The 21,022-nt window shown below is 44.7% G+C and overlaps 2 protein-coding genes across 4 annotated transcripts in view; both read left to right on the plus strand.

The window, feature by feature from the left end:
* LOC311129748 (neuron navigator 3-like) overlaps positions 1 to 21,022 on the plus strand; it is a 753,845-nt gene that overhangs the window by 349,941 nt on the left and 382,882 nt on the right. The window lies entirely within an intron of this gene.
* Positions 1 to 21,022, plus strand: part of LOC311129429 (collagen alpha-2(VI) chain-like) — a 43,739-nt gene that overhangs the window by 13,063 nt on the left and 9,654 nt on the right. Inside the window, exons 3-22 of the mRNA XM_084161712.1 lie at positions 4,422 to 4,709; positions 5,116 to 5,279; positions 6,002 to 6,119; positions 6,628 to 6,713; positions 7,097 to 7,117; positions 7,235 to 7,300; positions 7,419 to 7,472; positions 7,602 to 7,646; positions 7,748 to 7,774; positions 7,876 to 7,902; positions 8,023 to 8,067; positions 8,306 to 8,359; positions 8,491 to 8,553; positions 8,725 to 8,787; positions 8,974 to 9,027; positions 10,229 to 10,264; positions 10,373 to 10,435; positions 10,864 to 10,926; positions 12,475 to 12,537; positions 13,035 to 13,097. Of these exons, the coding sequence (XP_084017838.1) occupies positions 4,422 to 4,709; positions 5,116 to 5,279; positions 6,002 to 6,119; positions 6,628 to 6,713; positions 7,097 to 7,117; positions 7,235 to 7,300; positions 7,419 to 7,472; positions 7,602 to 7,646; positions 7,748 to 7,774; positions 7,876 to 7,902; positions 8,023 to 8,067; positions 8,306 to 8,359; positions 8,491 to 8,553; positions 8,725 to 8,787; positions 8,974 to 9,027; positions 10,229 to 10,264; positions 10,373 to 10,435; positions 10,864 to 10,926; positions 12,475 to 12,537; positions 13,035 to 13,097 (1,463 nt within the window). The remainder of the gene's footprint in view (positions 1 to 4,421; positions 4,710 to 5,115; positions 5,280 to 6,001; positions 6,120 to 6,627; positions 6,714 to 7,096; positions 7,118 to 7,234; positions 7,301 to 7,418; positions 7,473 to 7,601; positions 7,647 to 7,747; positions 7,775 to 7,875; positions 7,903 to 8,022; positions 8,068 to 8,305; positions 8,360 to 8,490; positions 8,554 to 8,724; positions 8,788 to 8,973; positions 9,028 to 10,228; positions 10,265 to 10,372; positions 10,436 to 10,863; positions 10,927 to 12,474; positions 12,538 to 13,034; positions 13,098 to 21,022) is intronic.

Genomic DNA, 21,022 nt, shown 5'->3' on the forward strand with positions numbered 1-21,022 from the left:
CTATGTACACTGCTCAAAAAAATAAAGGGAACACTAAAATAACACATCCTAGATCTGAATGAATGAAATAATCTTATTAAATACTTGTTTCTTTACATAGTTGAATGTGCTGACAACAAAATCACACAAAAATTATCAATGGAGATCAAATGTATCAACCCATGGACGTCTGGATTTGGAGTCACCCTCAAAATTAAAGTGGAAAACCACACTACAGGCTGATCCCACTTTGATGTAATGTCCTTAAAACAAGTCAAAATGAGGCTCAGTAGTGTGTGTGGCCTCCACGTGCCTGTATGACCTCCCTACAACGCCTGAGCATGCCCCTGATGTGGTGGCAGATGGTCTCCTGAAGGATCTCCTCCCAGACCTGGACTAAAGCATCCGCCAACTCCTGGACAGTCTGTGGTGCAACGTGGCGTTGGTGGATGGAACGAGACATGATGTCCCAGATGTGCTCAATTGGATTCAGGTCTGGGGAACGGGCGGGCCAGTCCATAGCATCAATGCCTTCCTCTTGCAGGAACTGCTGACACACTCCAGCCACATGAGGTCTAGCATTGTCTTGCATTAGGAGGAACCCAGGGCCAACCGCACCAGCATATGGTCTCACAAGGGGTCTGAGGATCTCAGCTCGGTACCTAATGGCAGTCAGGCTACCTCTGGCGAGCACATGGAGGGCTGTGCGGCCCCCCAAAGAAATGCCACCCCACACCATGACTGATCCACCGCCAAACCGGTCATGCTGGAAGATGTTGCAGGCAGCAGAACGTTCTCCACAGCTTCTCCAGACTCTGTCACGTCTGTCACATGTGCTCAGTGTGAACCTGCTTTCATCTGTGAAGAGCACAGGGCGCCAGTGGCGAATTTGCCAATCTTGGTGTTCTCTGGCAAATGCCAAACGTCCTGCACGGTGTTGGGCTGTAAGCACAACCCCCACCTGTGGACGTCGGGCCCTCATACCACCTCATGGAGTCTGTTTCTGACCGTTTGAGCAGACACATGCACAATTGTGGCCTGCTGGAGGTCATTTTGCAGGGCTCTGGCAGTGCTCCTCCTGCTCCTCCTTGCACAAAGGCGGAGGTAGCAGTCCTGCTGCTGGGTTGTTGCCCTCCTACGGCCTCCTCTACGTCTCCTGATGTACTGGCCTGTCTCCTGGCAGCGCCTCCATGCTCTGGACACTACGCTGACAGACACAGAAAACCTTCTTGCCACAGCTCGCATTGATGTGCCATCCTGGATGAGCTGCACTACCTGAGCCACTTGTGTGGGTTGTAGACTCCGTCTCATGCTACCACTAGAGTGAAAGCACCGCCAGCATTCAAAAGTGACCAAAACATCAGCCAGGAAGCATAGGAACTGAGAAGTGGTCTGTGGTCACCACCTGCAAAACCAGTCCTTTATTGGGGGTGTCTTGCTAATTGCCTATAATTTCCACCTGTTGTATATTCCATTTGCACAACAGCATGTGACATTTATTGTCAATCATTGTTGCTTCCTAAGTGGACAGTTTGATTTCACAGAAGTGTGATTGACTTGGAGTTACATTGTGTTGTTTAAGTGTTCCCTTTATTTTTTTGAGCAGTGTAGTTCTGTGCGCCTCCCATAGTCTGTTCTTGACTTGGGGACTGTGAAGAGACATCTGGTGGCATGTCTTGTGGGGTATGCATGGGTGTCCGAGCTGTGTGCCAGTAGTTCAAACAGACAGCTCGGTACATTCAACATGTCTCACAAAAACAAGTAATGATGAAGTCAATCTCTCCTCCACTTTGAGCCAGGAGAGTTTGATATGCATAGTATTAATTTTAGCTCTCTGTGTACATCCAAGGGCCAGCCGTGCTGCCCTGTTCTGAGCCAATTGTAATTTTCAGAGGTCCCTCTTTGTGGCACCTGACCACACGACTGAACAGTAGTCCAGGTGCGACAAAACTAGGGCCTGTAGGATCTGCCTTGTTGATAGTGCTGTTAAGAAGGTAGCGCAGCGCTTTATTATGGACAGACTTCTCCCCATCTTAGCTACTGTTGTATCAATATGTTTTGACCATGACAGTTTACAATCCAGGGTTACTCCAAGCAGTTTAATCTCCTGAACTTGCTCAATTTCCACATTATTCATTACAATATTTAGTTGAGGTTTAGGGTTTAGTGAATGATTTGTCCCAAATACAATACTTTAGTTTTGGAAATATTTAGGACTAACTTATTCCTTGCCACCCATTCTGAAACTAACTGCAACTCTTTGTTTAGTGTTGCAGTCATTTCAGTCGCTGTAGTAGCTGACGTGTATAGTGTTGAGTCATCCGCATACATAGACACACTGGCTTTACTCAAAGCCAGTGGCATGTCGTTAGTAAAGATTGAAAAAAGTAAGGGGCCTAAACAGCTACCCTGATTTGCAGTATGTTTGCCAATCGGTTGTGCAGCCAGACCTATTTGCCATCTCTTTTGCCTCATCCCTCTTAGCCATACAATTTTCAATTCCTCATCAATCCATGAGGATTTAACAGTTTTTACAGTCATTTTCTTAATGGTTACATGCTTATTAGTAACTGGGATAAGCAATTTCATAAATGTGTCCAGTGCAGCATCTGGTTGCTCCTCATTACACACCACAGACCAACAAATATTCTTTACATCAGCAACATATGAATCACTACAAAACTTATTGTATGACCTCTTATACACTATATTAGGCCCAGCCTTTGGAACTTTGGTTTTCCTAGATATGGCTACTATATTGGGATCACTACATCCGATGGATTTGGATACTGCTTTCCAACAAATCTCTGCAGCATTAGTAGAGATATGATCAATACATTGTGGTCCTCTGTAGCTCAGCTGGTAGAGCATGGCGCTTGTAACACCAGGGTAGTGGGTTCGATCCCCAGGACCACCCATACACAAAAAAAATGTATGCACGCATGACTGTAAGTCGCTTTGGATAAAAGCGTCTGCTAAACGGCATATTATTATTATTGATGATTTAATTCCTGTACTGTTTGTAACTACCCTGGTAGGTTGACTGATAACCTGAACCAGGTTGCAGGCACTGGTTACAGTTTGAAGCTTTCTCTTGAGTGGGCAGCCTGATGAAGCCAGTCAATATTTAAATCACCCAGAAAGTATACCTCTCAATTGATATCAAATACATTATCAAGTATTTCACAACTGTTATCCAGATACTGACTGTTAGCACTTGGTGGTCTATAGCAGCTTCCCACCAGAATGGGCTTTAGGTGAGGCAGGTGAACCTGTAGCCATATTACTTCAACAGTATTTAACATGAGATCCTCTCTAAGCTTCACAGGAATGTAGTTCTGATTATAAACAGCAACACCTCCACTGTTGGCATTTCTGTATTTTCTGTAGATCTTATAACCTTGTATTGCTACCACTGTATCATCAAAGGTATTATCTAAGTGAGTTTCAGAGATCGTCAGAATATGAATGTCATCTGTTACAAGCAAATTATTGATTTCATGAACCTTGTTTCTTAAACTACATATGTTAACGTGGGCTATTTTTAACACTATTCTGGGATGCTTGATTATTTTTCTTGCTACACTGGGAAGCTTAGCAGAGTGTCAAGGCATCAGTGTAATGCGGTAGGACAAAATCAGGCGCAGGACACAGAGCTAATCGAAAAACGTACTTTACTCGTAGGTATCTTAATGAGCATACCTCCACGCAGGGAGGAAAACACCCGCTCACATACGACAACCAAAACACGGACAAACACGCACAACACACAGTGTGAGCCAGCGGGTTAAATAGGGAAGACATAACTACATGATGGGAAACAGGTGAGACCAAAACAGACAAAACAAGTAGAACATAGACACATGGATCGGTGGCAGCTAGTACTCCGGTGACGACGAACGCCGAAGCCTGCCCGAGCAAGGAGGAGGGGCAGCCTCGGCTGAATTCGTGACACTTGATTATTTTTTATTAGTGCAGGGTGAGCTGCACACAGTGGACTTCCAACTAGGGCACACCACCTCAGTGATAACAGTATTACTCTGGTTCATAGGCATATGATTACTGCATGCAATAGCTGTAGGATCAGCAGAGACATTCAAGGCAGTAAGAGGGACATAAATTAGGTTATTTATATACACGCCCCTGGGATCATGTACATTTGCTGAAGCATTATGCCAACTCAGCGTCACAGTGGTAGGGATTAAATGAGCTGGGCTTGGGTCATTGATAAGTCATTGTCTCAACGCAGCCTTATAATACTGTGAAAATGATTTGGGTGGATCAGGTAATAACATGGCTATATACAGAAAGTAGATGTCCTCTGTCTTCCTGTAGAAGTGATTGAGTGTCCCATTGACCTGTGCTTCAAAAGCAGTGCACTATGTAGGGAATAGGGTGCCATTTGGGACACAGATAATATGATGTCCTCTATCTTCCTGTAGAAGTGATTGAGTGTCCCATTGACCTATACTTCGTGATGGACTCCTCTGAGAGCATCGCCCTGCAGCAGCCCCCTCCAGGAAGCCTGGTGAAGAGGGTGGCAGAGTGGACCAGGGAGTTTGCCCTGAGGCTCCGGGAGGAGGTGTACAACAGACAGGTGAAGATCAGCTGGTTTATGGGGGGACTCCACTTCTCCCAGACACAGGAGCTCTTCAGTGAGATCACCAGCAGAGATAAATTTGTCAAGAATATGGATGCTATCGACTGGTTAAAGTCTTACCTGGGCAAAGGTAAGACCGCCAACCCACATTAGCATACTTCTTCTTTATGGATCTAGCATACTTCCAGTCAGCATGTCAATGTTCTGAACAGTAGTGTGTTGAGAACCTTCCAGTCAGCATGTCAACGTTCTGAACAGTAGTGTGTTGAGAACCTTCCAGTCAGCACGTCAATGTTCTGAACAGTAGTGTGTTGAGAACCTTCCAGTCAGCATGTCAATGTTCTGAACAGTAGTGTGTTGAGAACCTTCCAGTCAGCATGTCAATGTTCTGAACAGTAGTGTGTTGAGAACCTTCCAGTCAGCATGTCAATGTTCTGTACAGTAGTGTGTTGAGAACCTTCCAGTCAGCATGTCAATGTTCTGTACAGTAGTGTGTATCCTGTGCATATGACAAATGAACATTGATTTGATTTCAGGTACCTACACTGACTGTGCCCTGGACAAGATGACCGAGGAGATGCAGCGCCACGATCTCCGGGGACACAACTCTGTCCGCTTCGCTGTGGTGGTCACTGACGGCCATGTGACTGGTGCCCCCTGTGGGGGGGTCAAGGTGTCTGCAGAACGGGCTAGAGACCAGGTACGAGGGGCATACACAGTACAGGTCTTTAAATCGAGGGGCAGACACAGTACAGGTCTTTAAATCGAGGGGCAGACACAGTACAGGTCTTTAAATCGAGGGGCAGACACAGTACAGGTCTTTAAATCGAGGGGCAGACGCAGTACAGGTCTTTAAATCGAGGGGCAGACGCAGTACAGGTCTTTAAATCGAGGGGCAGACGCAATGCAGGTCTTTAAATCGAGGGGCAGACGCAGTACAGGTCTTTAAATCGAAGGGCAGACGCAATGCAGGTCTTTAAATCGAGGGGCAGACGCAGTACAGGTCTTTAAATCGAGGGGCAGACGCAATGCAGGTCTTTAAATCGAGGGGCAGACGCAGTACAGGTCTTTAAATCGAGGGGCAGACGCAGTACAGGTCTTTAAATCAAGTTTGCAAATCCATATTTTTAGCCTTTAATCAGTGATGTTACTGTATAGGTCAGTGATGTTGCTGTACAGGTCAGTGATGTTGCTGTACAGGTCAGTGATGTTGCTGTACAGGTCAGTGATGTTGCTGTACAGGTCAGTGATGTTGCTGTACAGGTCAGTGATGTTGCTGTACAGGTCAGTGATGTTACTGTTTATTCATCTTGTTTTATATTACTTTATTAATCCATTTTATTATTTTCGCTTGTTGTTTTACTGTAAATGTATTGATTGGAAATGCTCTTGAAATAGTTGATTTGATTTGACCAATCACAGCGCATCAGCTTGTTCTCAGTAGCTGCTTCCAAGGTGGTGGAGGAAGCAGGGATGGGGCTGATCGCTAGCTCTCCTGCAGGGGTCTACCGCTCCGACTACATGGCTGTCAATGTCACAGGTGGGACTCATTTGCATGTTTAACCTAACACGTCATTTAATTGGTTAATTGACAGATCATGTCATCCTAACTCTGTGTATTTAAACCCCCCAGTTTTTTTTTTTTTTTGGGTTGTGGACAGCTGCCCACAGGAAGTGAATGCAGTCTAGAGGCATGCTGGATCCCAGGGTTTTTAGGATGTGACTGCTTTGTTTGTTGAGATCACGTGGATAATGGAGTTGTTTGAGCTATGGAGATTTTGAGAAAATGGACGCCTGCCTCCTGGGCTGCATCACTTCCTGTATCCCTTTTTATTTTCTTGGTTTGTTTGTTTGTCTGATTTAAACTAGCATAGTAGTTACAGTTCAAAAGTAAGATAAATTATATTTATAGAAGCAAAGCAATTGAACGAAAATGGGGACTGGAATGTGTTTGGAACTAAATAATGGAAAACATGCCTTAAAAAATGTAATGTTGAAAACTGTCCTTTTGTTGTCTGCCTCTGTTTCACTGTGCCTGCTCAACCCAGACCTTAAAGCCTGTCACAGTCCACCATGTGACTCCTCCACTGGGAAAATAGTCACATCATCCATCAACAACATTATCAAAGCTATGGTGATTATATGTAGTGTTTTATCCAGCTTTGAATATTCATGTCTGAAACATTTTCTATGATCATATATCTAGGGCTGTCAAACGATTTGCTATTAATCGCAAATTCCGAATTTTGGTCAAAGTGTGCTGTATTTTAAGATTTTTCATACAAAAAAACATTACAAAAATATTGACATCTTGATTTTGTCTAAAGTAGGAAAATTGAGAAATCACACTTTATTTAAAAATGTGCAATTAAAAATGTGCACTAAAATTACAAAAAGTGAACTAGAGTTAACTGAATAACGCTGACAGCCCTAGATATTTCATTTAGTATTCTATTTTTGATACCAGTTTTTCCAAAACAAACATCTTCAAGTCTTTTTGTTTCCACTTCTCTACAGAAATATCAAGCCTATCTGCAGGTAACTAAGAGTCTGTAACCTGATGCTTCTGAACATTTCTATCCAACGGATATATCTTCATTTTCCTTGTATGTAACGCTGTTTACTTCACAATGTTTTTCTCCATGAATTCTCCAGTGTTCCAAACTCCAGTGTCTGGAGCTTCCAGGTCCCCCAGGTCCGAAGGGAAACCCAGGACCAAAGGTGAGCTTCCTTAATTAAGTAAAACATCTGAGATTTTTGCAAGAATGAAATGTGTTTATTCATGTTTGTTTTATGAAGAGTTTGTTTATGTTTATTTTAATGCATCTGTTTATTTTAGGGAGTGAAAGGAGGAGTTGGGCTTTCAGGCGCTAAAGGAACCAAAGGAAAACAGGTAGGTGTTCTGACTACAGAAACACTGACAAGGGAACCTAGACATTTATATATATTTCCATATAAAAAAATATATATATATTTTCTTCCAAAGAATGTAGATGATAATGTTTTTATTATTTGTGTTCAGGGGGACTCTGGTATTGAAGGTCCGATTGGTCCCGCAGGTCACAAGGTTGGTGTGTGTCTGGCTTTCCTCCCTAACCAATACAGATATTCACCTTATAGTGGATCCGGACTATTTTTTTCAACCTGTCTTTGTTTGCTTCTGTTTAGGGTGCGATTGGTCTGAAAGGTGAAAAGGTAAGAATAACTCAACATTATTCTAGTAATTATCATGTGTAAATCTTATCATTTTTTTAATCAACATTTTTAAACGAGACACGGATTTGATCTTTCCCCAGGGTGAATTTGGATCAGGTGGAACCAAGGTAAACTACACTATTGATTCTGACATAAACGTTCTGAGTGTGTACGCCTTCACTTCTATTTCTTACCGGATATGCTATACTTTCCTATTTTAACACTCTGAATGACGTCTCAATCACCAGGGAGTGTCAGGAGAACACGGCAGGGATGGGACAGATGGGCAGAAGGTACGAGGTGCTGCCACACTTCCCCTTGAACTGTAACAGGAGCCAAGGGGAACCCTGAGAAGATGACCACCAACCTGTCACTCGGGTCCAGGCCCATTGGGTCTATACGGGAGGGTTGATTAATGTGGATACAAGCAATTCGCTACACCCGCAATAACATCTGCTAAAAAAAAAATGGATTTGATTTGTTTTAATTTAATTTGATACTAATAGGAATCTTTTCTGTGGTCATTCTCAGGGTAAAATTGGTCGGATCGGAACTTATGGTTGTAAAGGAGATCCGGGTGAAAGGGTAAGTAAAACGTTATCCTACAGTACGTTACGTATACAGTACACACACACACACACACACACAATAATGAATGCAGTAAAATGTTGATGTGATAACAAGGAATGGCCTCTTACTACTGATGTTTTTGAAAGGGCCCAGATGGTCATCCGGGAAGTGCTGGTGATATAGGACCGCCCGGTGACCACGGAGAGAAGGTACCTGAGAGAACCCTCAGTCCGTCAAGGCTACTACAATACCTCCTGTACCACAGAAACTCCAGACTTAGTTTATGTAGTGTTTTAAAGACAACTGCGTTTACTAAACTTAGTTTATGTACAGTTTTTTATAGACCACTGTGTTTAATGTGTGAATGTTGATGATTCTAGGGAGACCCTGGTCATAATGGCAAACCAGGTCCCGCTGGACCTCCTGGAGAAGCTGGACTACCGGTACAGTAATGGCATCATAATACACTCTCACCTGGACCTAACAGTAACAACAATACAATACATGCAGATGTAAGGTACGCTAGCTAACGACATCACAACTCAAGGAGGATTCTCTCTCTGAAGATGACATGAAGAGTCAGTTGTTATCACATTGACACATCCTCTAATCGTTCTTCTTCCTTGCAGAGTTATCCAGGAAGCCCTGGAATTCCAGGCTCACCGGGAATAAAAGGAAAACCAGTGAGTGACTTACATAGACCTGGCTATCCTTATCATTAGAAGTGACTTACATAGACCTGGCTATCCTTATCATTAGTACGGTAGTGCTGTAGTTCATTGGATCAGTAGTTCAGTAGTTCAGTAGTGCAGTAGTTCAGTAGTGCTGTAGTTCAGTAGTTCAGTAGTTCAGTAGTTCAGTAGTTCAGTAGTGCTGTAGTTCAGTAGTTCTGTAGTTCAGTAGTGCAGTAGTTCAGTAGTTCAGTAGTTCAGTAGTGCTGTAGTTCAGTAGTGCAGTAGTTCAGTAGTGCTGTAGTTCAGTAGTGCTGTAGTTCAGTAGTTCAGTAGTGCAGTAGTTCAGTAGTGCAGTAGTTCAGTAGTTCAGTAGTGCAGTAGTTCAGTAGTGCAGTAGTTCAGTAGTTCAGTAGTGCTGTAGTTCAGTAGTGCAGTAGTTCAGTAGTTCAGTAGTGCTGTAGTGCAGTAGTGCTTTAGTTCAGTAGTTCAGTAGTGCAGTAGTTCAGTAGTTCAGTAGTGCTGTAGTTCAGTAGTGTTGTAGTTCAGTAGTTCAGTAGTTCAGTAGTTCAGTAGTGCTGTAGTTCAGTAGTGCAGTAGTTCAGTAGTTCAGTAGTGCTGTAGTTCAGTAGTGTTGTAGTTCAGTAGTTCAGTAGTTCAGTAGTTCAGTAGTTCAGTAGTTCAGTAGTGCTGTAGTTCAGTAGTTCAGTAGTTCAGTAGTGCTGTAGTTCAGTAGTGCAGTAGTTCAGTAGTTCAGTAGTGCTTTAGTTCAGTAGTTCAGTAGTGCAGTAGTTCAGTAGTTCAGTAGTTCAGTAGTGCTGTAGTACAGTAGTTCAGTAGTTCAGTAGTGCTTTAGTTCAGTAGTTCAGTAGTGCAGTAGTTCAGTAGTTCAGTAGTGCTGTAGTACAGTAGTTCAGTAGTTCAGTAGTGCTTTAGTTCAGTAGTTCAGTAGTGCAGTAGTTCAGTAGTTCAGTAGTGCTGTAGTACAGTAGTTCAGTAGTTCAGTAGTGCTTTAGTTCAGTAGTTCAGTAGTGCAGTAGTTCAGTAGTTCAGTAGTTCAGTAGTTCAGTAGTGCTGTAGTACAGTAGTTCAGTAGTTCAGTAGTGCTTTAGTTCAGTAGTTCAGTAGTGCAGTAGTTCAGTAGTTCAGTAGTTCAGTAGTGCAGTAGTTCTTCAATCTAAACTAACTGATTCCTAATTCCTGATTCTTTCAGGGACTCAACGGTGGACCGGGACCAAAAGGCCAACCTGTACGCTGACTTGGCTAAGTGATACATTCTGAAATGATAAGTTAAATATTAAATGCAAAGGGATGGCTTTTGTTAAACAATAAATATTGTCTACATGTCTGTCGTTAGGGGCGACCAGGAGACCCTGGACCTAAGGGACTTCATGGACGAGCTGGACCTAAAGGAGGCGAGGTCTGTCACCGTTCACAGGGTGGTTGTGTGATACAGGACATACTATATAGGAAATGTTATGCTACACTCTTAGAAATGTATTTTCCCACCTAGATCCCAGTGGGAGAACCATTGAAAATGTAGAACCCTTTCCGCAGAGGTTTCTAAATGTTGTACATGGAACCCAAAAGGGTTCTTAAAAGGGTTCTCCGACGGGAACAGTCGAAGAACCTTTTTGGAACCTTAATTTCTAAGCGTGTACATTCTGTAATACCAATAGATACAATACAGTTGAAGTCTGTTTCAGTTCCTGCTGCATTCAGACAGATTCCAGGCAAACTGCCCATAACAAAAACAATGGCTGACTGAAAATATGATGTCTGTTTGTGTAAATATTTGTCCATGAATATTGAGTTCAAACTAAGCCTAATGTATTCTGTCATTCCCAGGGTGAACCTGGTCTACAAGGGAAGCCAGGTCCTCATGGGGATATCGGCCTCAAAGGATCTAAGGTCAGAGAAACGGAGAAGAGAATTTTGCATTCTGGGTACATGATTCAGCAGTAACTCCCATGGAAACATAGACAGACAACACAGGGGGTTTCTCACTAAGATACAGTACACTCCTTCTTTCATAGAACATTGGAATTCTTGGTGCACTGACAAATCATTCGGGCTGAAATACCAATATCTTTCAACCCACACATATTACACAATATTGATATTTTAAGGATGTTATTAATTATTCTAAATTGTTCATATTTGTACTGTAGTCAGTGATTCCAAATGCATGTCAAAATGAGTAATGATGAGTTTTGAGATGAAGCCATTCCAGAGCTAATGAGAAGCTGTTTTAGGGATTTTCAAGACCTCAGCACCTGATTCCCCTTTTTTGTTTAAACTGGGCTGAAGCAAGTTTGGGTACATCTCTCTCTCTCTCTCTCTCTCTCTCTCTCTCTCTCTCTCTCTCTCTCTCTCTCTCTCTCTCTCTCTCTCTCTCTCTCTCTCTCTCTCTCTCTCTCTCTCTCTCTCTCTCTCTCTCTCTCTCTCTCTCTCTCTCTCTCTCTCTGTCTCTGTCTCTGTCTCTCTGTCTCTGTCTCTGTCTCTCTCTCTGTCTCTACTCAGAAGTTCCAAAATAATAAAGACATTTCAAATGTCATATTATGTCTATATACAGTGTTGTAACGCTGTGCAAATAGTTAAGATACGAAAGGGAAAATAAATAAACATAAATATGGTGTTATGATGAGTTTCTCTGGTGTCAAGTAATTCAGGATGCAAGAATATACTTAAACAATTACAAGGGGAGTTAATACATAATATTTAATAGATACAGTACCGGGTTCGTCTAACAAATGGCACATGCTTTGCCTCTTGTCATCCGAACTCCTAGACAAAGAAAACCTCTCAGTTTATATACTTCATGTTACACGTTTCTTCAACAACATCTGTTAACCATCAGTGGGCACTCCCTCCTTTGATGGTATTATCTTGTACCCCAAGTCAGTATATTCTATCTATCAATCATTCTAAGATAAACCCCAGTAATCTCCCTCGATATACTGGAATCCTTGTTATTCAGACTCTGAGGCACCAAGAGTCACTTATCTAGTAAATGTAACCTTGTTTACATTTACATTTTAATCATTTAGCAGACGCTCTTATCCAGAGCGACTTACAGTTAGTGAGTGCATACATTATCTTTTATACCCCCCGTGGGAATCGAACCCACAACGCTGGCGTTGCAAACGCCATGCTCTACCAACTGAGCTACATCCCTGCCGGCCATTCCCTCCCCTCCCCTGGACGACGCTGGGCCAATTGTGCGCCGCCCCATGGGTCTCCCGGTCGCGGCCGGCTACGACAGAGCCTGGATAATTGTTCCCACAACACCATGAAAAGACATCATAACATATGGGTTGAATTTACAATGGTGTTTGATCTTCACTGGTTGCCCTTTTCCTGGCCTCTTCTCTCTCTGTGTGTGTGTGTGTGTGTGCGTGTGCGTGTGCGTGTGCGTGTGCGTGTGCGTGTGCGTGTCCCCTCCCTCTGTTTGTTTAGGGAGGTCCAGGGCTGCCAGGTCCAAGAGGACATCATGGAGATAATGGACCAGATGGACCGATGGTATGTTGCTACTATGACTAATGCTACTCTACGACCACTACTCTACTATCGTTACTACTGGTATGATACTGCTTATACTACTCTACTGCTACTAATATTGCTACTGCTACTACTACGCTACTACTGCTACTACTACTACTACTACTACTGCTACTACTACTACTACTACTGCTACTACTACTACTACTACTACTACTACTACCACCACTACTACTACTACTCTACTCTACTCTATTCTAAGATATCCTCCTGTTCTGATCTTATTGTTTGGCTGTTGCCATGTCTACATTTTGAGCATACTGCGACAGTCTTCTCATCTAAATAAAGGTTAAATAAATACATCTACATTTTGGAAATTGTTTATTTATTGATGGTAGTCTATACATATGTATTTCAGTGACTATGACTGCCATGTGGGTAAATTAAAAAATAAATTAAAAAAAGGAACTTGAATACTTTATGCAGATAGTACTCAGTATGGCATCTCTGTGTTACAGGGTGCTGCTGGAGAGACTGGCGATCCTGGACAGACTGGACCTCATGGAGATCCTGGACCAAAGGTTGGGTTATATAGATCCTGGACCAAAGGTTGGGTTATATAGATCCTGGACCTAGGGTTGGGTTATATAGATCCTGGACCTAGGGTTGGGTTATATAGATCCTGGACCTAGTGTTGGGTTATATAGATCCTGGACCTAGGGTTGGGTTATATAGATCCTGGACCTAGGGTTGGGTTATATAGATCCTGGACCTAGGGTTGGGTTATATATATCCTGGACCTAGTGTTGGGTTATATAGATCCTGGACCTAGGGTTGGGTTATATAGATCCTGGACCTAGGGTTGGGTTATATAGATCCTGGACCTAGGGTTGGGTTATATAGATCCTGGACCTAGGGTTGGGTTATATAGATCCTGGACCTAGGGTTGGGTTATATAGATCCTGGACCTAGTGTTGAGTTATATAGATCCTGGACCTAGTGTTGGGTTATATAGATCCTGGACCTAGGGTTGGGTTATATAGATCCTGGACCTAGGGTTGGGTTATATAGATCCTGGACCTAGGGTTGGGTTATATAGATCCTGGACCTAGGGTTGGGTTATATAGATCCTGGACCTAGGGTTGGGTTATATAGATCCTGGACCTAGGGTTGGGTTATATAGATCCTGGACCTAGTGTTGGGTTATATAGATCCTGGACCTAGGGTTGGGTTATATAGATCCTGGACCAAAGGTAGGGTTGGGTTATATAGATCCTGGACCTAGTGTTGGGTTATATAGATCCTGGACCTAGGGTTGGGTTATATAGATCCTGGACCTAGGGTTGGGTTATATAGATCCTGGACCTAGTGTTGGGTTATATAGATCCTGGACCTAGGGTTGGGTTATATAGATCCTGGACCAAAGGTAGGGTTGGGTTATATAGATCCTGGACCTAGGGTTGGGTTATATAGATCCTGGACCTAGGGTTGGGATATATAGATCCTGGACCAAAGGTAGGGTTGGGTTATATAGATCCTGGACCAAAGGTAGGGCTGGGTTATATAGATCCTGGACCTAGGGTTGGTTTATATAGATCCTGGACCTAGGGTTGGGTTATATAGATCCTGGACCAAAGGTAGGGTTGGGTTATATAGATCCTGGACCTAGGGTTGGGTTATATTGATCCTGGAACTAGGGTTGGGTTATATAGATCCTGGACCTAGGGTTGGGTTATATAGATCCTGGACCTAGTGTTGGGTTATATAGATCCTGGACCTAGGGTTGGGTTATATAGATCCTGGACCTAGGGTTGGGTTATATAGATCCTGGACCTAGGGTTGGGTTATATAGATCCTGGACCTAGTGTTGGGTTATATAGATCCTGGACCTAGGGTTGGGTTATATAGATCCTGGACCAACGGTAGGGTTGGGTTATATAGATCCTGGACCTAGTGTTGGGTTATATAGATCCTGGACCTAGTGTTGGGTTATATAGATCCTGGACCAAAGGTAGGGTTGGGTTATATAGATCCTGCACCTAGTGTTGGGTTATATAGATCCTGGACCTAGGGTTGGGTTATATAGATCCTGGACCAAAGGTAGGGTTGGGTTATATAGATCCTGGACCTAGTGTTGGGTTATATAGATCCTGGACCTAGGGTTGGGTTATATAGATCCTGGACCTAGGGTTGGGTTATATAGATCCTGGACCTAGGGTTGGGTTATATAGATCCTGGACCAAAGGTAGGGTTGGGTTATATAGATCCTGGACCTAGGGTTGGGTTATATAGATCCTGGACCTAGGGTTGGGTTATATAGATCCTGGACCTAGTGTTGGGTTATATAGATCCTGGACCTAGGGTTGGGTTATATAGATCCTGGACCAACGGTAGGGTTGGGTTATATAGATCCTGGACCTAGTGTTGGGTTATATAGATCCTGGACCTAGTGTTGGGTTATATAGATCCTGGACCAAAGGTAGGGTTGGGTTATATAGATCCTGGACCTAGTGTTGGGTTATATAGATCCTGGACCTAGGGTTGGGTTATATAGATCCTGGACCAAAGGTAGGGTTGGGTTATATAGATCCTGGACCTAGTGTTGGGTTATATAGATCCTGGACCTAGGGTTGGGTTATATAGATCCTGGACCAAAGGTAGGGTTGGGTTATATAGATCCTGGACCTAGGGTTGGGTTATATAGATCCTGGACCTAGGGTTGGGTTATATAGATCCTGGACCTAGTGTTGGGTTATATAGATCCTGGACCTAGTGTTGGGTTATATAGATCCTGGACCTAGGGTTGGGTTATATAGATCCTGGACCTAGTGTTGGGTTATATAGATCCTGGACCTAGGGTTGGGTTATATAGATCCTGGACCAAAGGTAGGGTTGGGTTATATACATCCTGGACCTAGTGTTGGGTTATATAGATCCTGGACCTAGGGTTGGGTTATATAGATCCTGGACCAAAGGTAGGGTTGGGTTATATACTGTAGATCCTGGATCAAAGGTGGGATTGAGTTATAATATACATTCTGGACCAAAGGTGGGATTGAGTCATGTAGATCCTTGACTAAAAGTGGGGTTGGGTTACAATATAGATCCTGGACCAAAGGTTGGTTTGGGTTATATACAGTACCAGTCAAAAGTTTGGACACACCTACTAATTCAACTATTTTATACATTGTAGAATAATAGTGAAGACTTCAAAACTATGAAATAACACATATGGAATCATGTAGTAACCAAAAAAGTGTTAAACAAATCAAAATATATTTTATTTTTGAGATTCTTTGCCTTGATGACAGCTTTGCACACTCTTGGCATTCTCTCAACCAGCTTCATGAGGTAGTCACCTGGAATGCATTTCAATTAGCAGGTTTACCTTCTTAAAGTTAATTTGTGGAATTTATTTCCTTCTTAATGCGTGTAGTGTATCTTGTCGCTGCTGGTGCTCATTGCTGTCAAACAAAGAGTCCGCTTAGGCTGCACTTTGATTAGAAGTTTTATTCATATCACAAGATGTCAGCATAAGTTTACAGACCCGCAGTGTCTGGAGAAACAGCGTCCCAAAATAATCTGTCTGTTTCTGACCCCCTCTCCCTCCAGCATATTCTTATAAACAATGCAAAAATATGGGTTGCTCCCTCTGCTGTCCAATCACCTGTCTCCCCTGGGGCGTCACTCTACAAATGACTACTTTTGCACTAAGATAAACATCCCCTCTTTGTTCCTCTAGAATAGTCATAATGTTAATATACTACATGTGAGCCAATCAGTTGTGTTGTGACAAGCTAGTGGGGTATACAGAAGATAGCCATATTTGGTAAAAGACCAAGTCCATATTATGGCAAGAAAAGCTCAAATAAGCAAAGAGAAATGACAGTCCATCATTACTTTAAGACATGAAGGTCAGTCAATACTGAACATTTCAAGAACTTTTAAAGTTTCTTCAAGTGCAGTTGCAAAAACCATCAAGAGGTATGATACAACTGGCTCTCATGAGGACTGCCACAGGAATGGAAGACCCAGAGTTACCTCTGCTGCAGAGGTCAAGCTCATTAGAGTTACCAGCCTCAGAAATTGCAGCCCAAATAAATGCTTCACAGAGTTCAAGTAACAGACACATCTCAACATCAACTGTTCAGAGGAGACTGTGTGAATCAGGCCTTCAATGTCGAATTGCTGCAAAGAAACCACTTACTAAAGGACACCAATAAGAAGAAGAGACTTGCTTGGGCCAAGAAACACGAGCAATGGACATTAGACCGGTGGAAATCTGTCCTTTGGTCTGGACTCCAAATTTGAGATTTTTGGTTCAAACCGCCGTGTCTTTGTGAGACGCGGTGTGGGTGAACGGATGATCTCTGCATGTGTAGCTCCCACCGTAAAGCATGGAGGAGGAGGTGTTATGGTGTGGGGGTGCTATGCTGGTGAAACTGTCTGTGATTGATTTAGAATTCAAGGCACACTTAACCAGCATGGCTACCACAGCATTCTGCAGCGATACGCCATCCCATCTGGTTTGGGCTTAGTGGGAATGTCATTTGTTTTTCAACAGGACAATGACCCAACACACCTCCAGGCTGTGTAAGGGCTATTTTACCAAGAAGGAGAGTGATGGAGTGCTGCATCAGATGACCTGGCCTCTACAATCCCCTGACCTCAACCCAATTGAGATGGTTTGGGATGAGTCATTTACATTTACATTTTAGTCATTTAGCAGACGCTCTTAACCAGAGCGACTTACAGGAGCAATTAGGGTTAAGTGCCTTGCTCAAGGGCACATTAACGTCATTTAGCAGACGCTCTTAGCCAGAGCGACTCACAAATTGGTGCGTTCACCCTATAGCCAGTGGGATAACCACTTTACAATTTGGGGGGGGTTAGAAGGAATACTTTATCCTATCCCAGGTATTCCTTAAAGAGGTGGGGTTTCAAATGTCTCCGGAAGGTGGTGAGTGACTCCGCTGTCCTGGCGTTGTGAGGGAGCTTGTTCCACCATTGGGGTGCCAGAGCAGCGAACAGTTTTGACTGGGCTGAGCGGGAGCTATGCTTCCGCAGAGGAAGGGGAGCCAGCAGGCCAGAGGTGGATGAACGCAATGTCCTTGTTTGGGTGTAGGGACTGATCAGAGCCTGAAGGTACAGAGGTGCCGTTCCCCTCACTGCTCCATAGGCAAGCACCATGGTCTTGTAGCGGATGCGAGCTTCAACTGGAAGCCAGTGGAGTGTGCGGAGGAGGGGGGTGACGTGAGAGAACTTGGGAAGGTTGAACACCAGACGGGCTGCGGCATTCTGGATGAGTTGTAGGGGTTTAATGGCACAGGCAGGGAGCCCAGCCAACAGCGAGTTGCAGTAGTCCAGACGGGAGATGACAAGTGCCTGGACCAGGACCTGCGCCGCTTCCTGTGTAAGGCAGGGTCGCACTCTCCGAATGTTGTAGAGCATGAACCTGCAGGAGCGGGTCACCGCCTTGATGTTGGCGGAGAACGACAGGGTGTTGTCCAGGGTCACGCCTAGGCTCTTCGCACTCTGGGAGGAGGACACAGCGGAGTTGTCAACCGTGATGGCGAGATCATGGAACGGGCAGTCCTTCCCCGGGAGGAAGAGCAGCTCCGTCTTGCCAGGGTTCAGCTTGAGGTGGTGATCCGTCATCCATACTGATATGTCTGCCAGACATGCAGAGATGCGATTCGCCACCTGGTTATCAGAAGGGGGAAAGGAGAAGATTAGTTGTGTATCGTCAGCGTAGCAATGATAGGAAAGGCCATGTGAGGATATGACAGAGCCAAGTGACTTGGTGTATAGGGAGAAAAGGAGAGGGCCCAGAACCGATCCCTGGGGGACACCAGTGGTGAGAGCACGTGGTGCGGAGACAGCTTCCCGCCACGCCACTTGGTAGGAGCGACCGGTCAGGTAGGACGCAATCCAGGAGTGAGCCGCGCCGGAGATGCCCATCTCGGAGAGGGTGGAGAGGAGGATCTGATGGTTCACAGTATCAAAGGCAGCAGACAGGTCTAGAAGGACAAGAGCAGAGGAGAGAGAGTTAGCTTTAGCAGTGCGGAGAGTCTCCGTGACACAGAGAAGAGCAGTCTCAGTTGAATGACCAGTCCTGAAACCTGATTGGTTTGGATCAAGAAGGTCATTCTGAGAGAGATAGCAAGAGAGTTGGCTAAAGACGGCACGCTCAATAGTTTTGGAAAGAAAAGAAAGAAGGGATACTGGTCTGTAGTTGTTGACATCAGTGGGGTCGAGTGTTGGTTTTTTGAGAAGGGGAGTAACTCTCGCTCTCTTGAAGACGGAAGGGACATGGCCAGCGGTCAAGGATGAGTTGATCAGCGAGGTGAGGTAGGGGAGAAGGTCACCGGAGATGGTCTGGAGAAGGGAGGAGGGGATGGGGTCAAGCGGGCAGGTTGTTGGGCGGCCTGCAGTCACAAGTCGCAGGATTTATCTGGAGAGAGAGGGGAGAAAGAAGTCAAAGCATAGGGTAGGGCAGTGTGAGCAGGACCAGCAGTGTCATTAGACTTAACAAACGAGGATCGGATGTCGTCAACCTTCTTTTCAAAGTGGTTGACGAAGTCATCCACAGAGAGAGAGGAGGGGGGGGGGGGGGGGGAGGATTCAGGAGGGAGGAAAATGTGGCAAAGAGCTTCCTAGGGTTAGAGGCAGATGCTTGGAATTTAGAGTGGTAGAAGGTGGCCTTAGCAGCAGAAACAGATGAAGAAAATGTAGAGAGGAGGGAGTGAAAAGATGCCAGGTCGGCAGGGAGTTTAGTTTTCTTCCATTTCCGCTCCGCTGCCCGGAGCTCTGTTCTGTGAGCTCGCAATGAGTCATCAAGCCACAGAGCTGGAGGGGAGGACCGAGCCGGCCGGGAGGATAGGGGACACAGAGAGTCAAAGGATGCAGAAAGGGAGGAGAGGAGGGTTGAGGAGGCAGAATCAGGAGATTGGAGGGAGAAGGATTGAGCAGAGGGAAGAGATGATAGGATGGAAGAGGAGAGAGTAGTGGGAGAGAGAGAGCGAAGGTTGCGGCGGCGCATTACCATCTGTGTAGGGGCAGAGTGAGTAGTGTGGGAGGAGAGTGAGAGAGAAAAGGAAACAAAGTAGTGGTCGGAGACATGGAGGGGAGTTGCAGTGAGATTAGTAGAGGAGCAGCATCTAGTGAAGATGAGGTCAAGCGTATTGCCTGCCTTGTGAGTAGGGGGGGACGGTGAGAGGGTGAGGTCAAAAGAGGAGAGGAGTGGAAAGAAGGAGGCAGAGAGAAATGAGTCAAATGTGGACATAGGGAGGTTGAAATCCCCCAAAACTGTGAGGGGTGAGCCATCCTCAGGGAAGGAACTTATCAAGGCGTCAAGCTCATTGATGAACTCTCCAAGGGAACCTGGAGGGCGATAGATGACAAGGATATTAAGCTTAAATGGGCTAGTGACTGTGACAGCATGGAATTCAAATGAGGAGATAGACAGATGGGTTAGGGGAAAAATTGAGAATGTCCACTTGGGAGAGATGAGGATTCCTGTACCACCACCCCTCTGACCAGATGCTCTCGGGGTATGCGAGAACACATGGTCAGACGAGGAGAGAGCAGTAGGAGTAGCGGTGTTTTCAGTGGTGATCCATGTTTCCGTCAGCGCCAGGAAGTCGAGGGACTGGAGGTTGGCATAGGCTGGGATGAAGTCAGCTTTGTTGGCAGCAGAACGGCAGTTCCAGAGGCTGCCTGCGACCTGGAACTCCACGTGGGTGGTGCGTGCAGGGACCACCAGGTTGGAGAGGCAGCAGCCACGCGGTGTCGGACCGCAGAGTGAAGGAAAAGCAGCCAACAAGTGCTCAGCATATGTGGGAACTCCTTCAAGACTGTTGGAAAAGCATTCCAGGTGAAGCTGGTTGAGAGAATGCCAAGAGTGTGCAAAGCTGTCATCAAGGCAAAGGGTGGCTATTTGAAGAATCTCAAATATATTTTGATTTGTTTAACACTTTTTTGGTTACTACATGATTCCATGTGTTATTTCATAGTTTTGATGTCTTCACTATTATTCTACAATGTAGAAAATAGTCAAAATAAAGAAAAACTCTTGAATGAGTAGGTGTGTCCAAACTTTGGACTGGTAGTGTAGATCCTGACCCAAAGATTGGTCCAGGATCTATATAATCCAACCCTAAGGTAGTGTTGAATTATAATATACACTATATGTGCAAAAGTATTGGCAGTAGAATCGCCTTACTGAAGAGCTCAGTGACTTTCAACGTGGCACCATCATAGGATGCCACCTTTCCAAGAAGTCAGTTCGTCAAATGTCTGCCCTGCTAGATCTGCCCCAGTCAACTGTAAGTGCTGTTATTGTGAAGTGGAAACGTCTAGGAGCAACAACGGCTCAGCCGCGAAGTGTTCACAGAACAGCTCAGCCACACAAGCTCACAGAACAGGACCGCTGAAGCACGTAGCGCATAAAAATCGCCTGTCCTGGTTGCGTAGCGCTGTTCTTGGTTGCAACACTCACTACCGA

Source organism: Coregonus lavaretus, assembly GCF_964263955.1.
Source record: "Coregonus lavaretus genome assembly, chromosome: 5".
NCBI lineage: Eukaryota > Metazoa > Chordata > Actinopteri > Salmoniformes > Salmonidae > Coregonus > Coregonus lavaretus.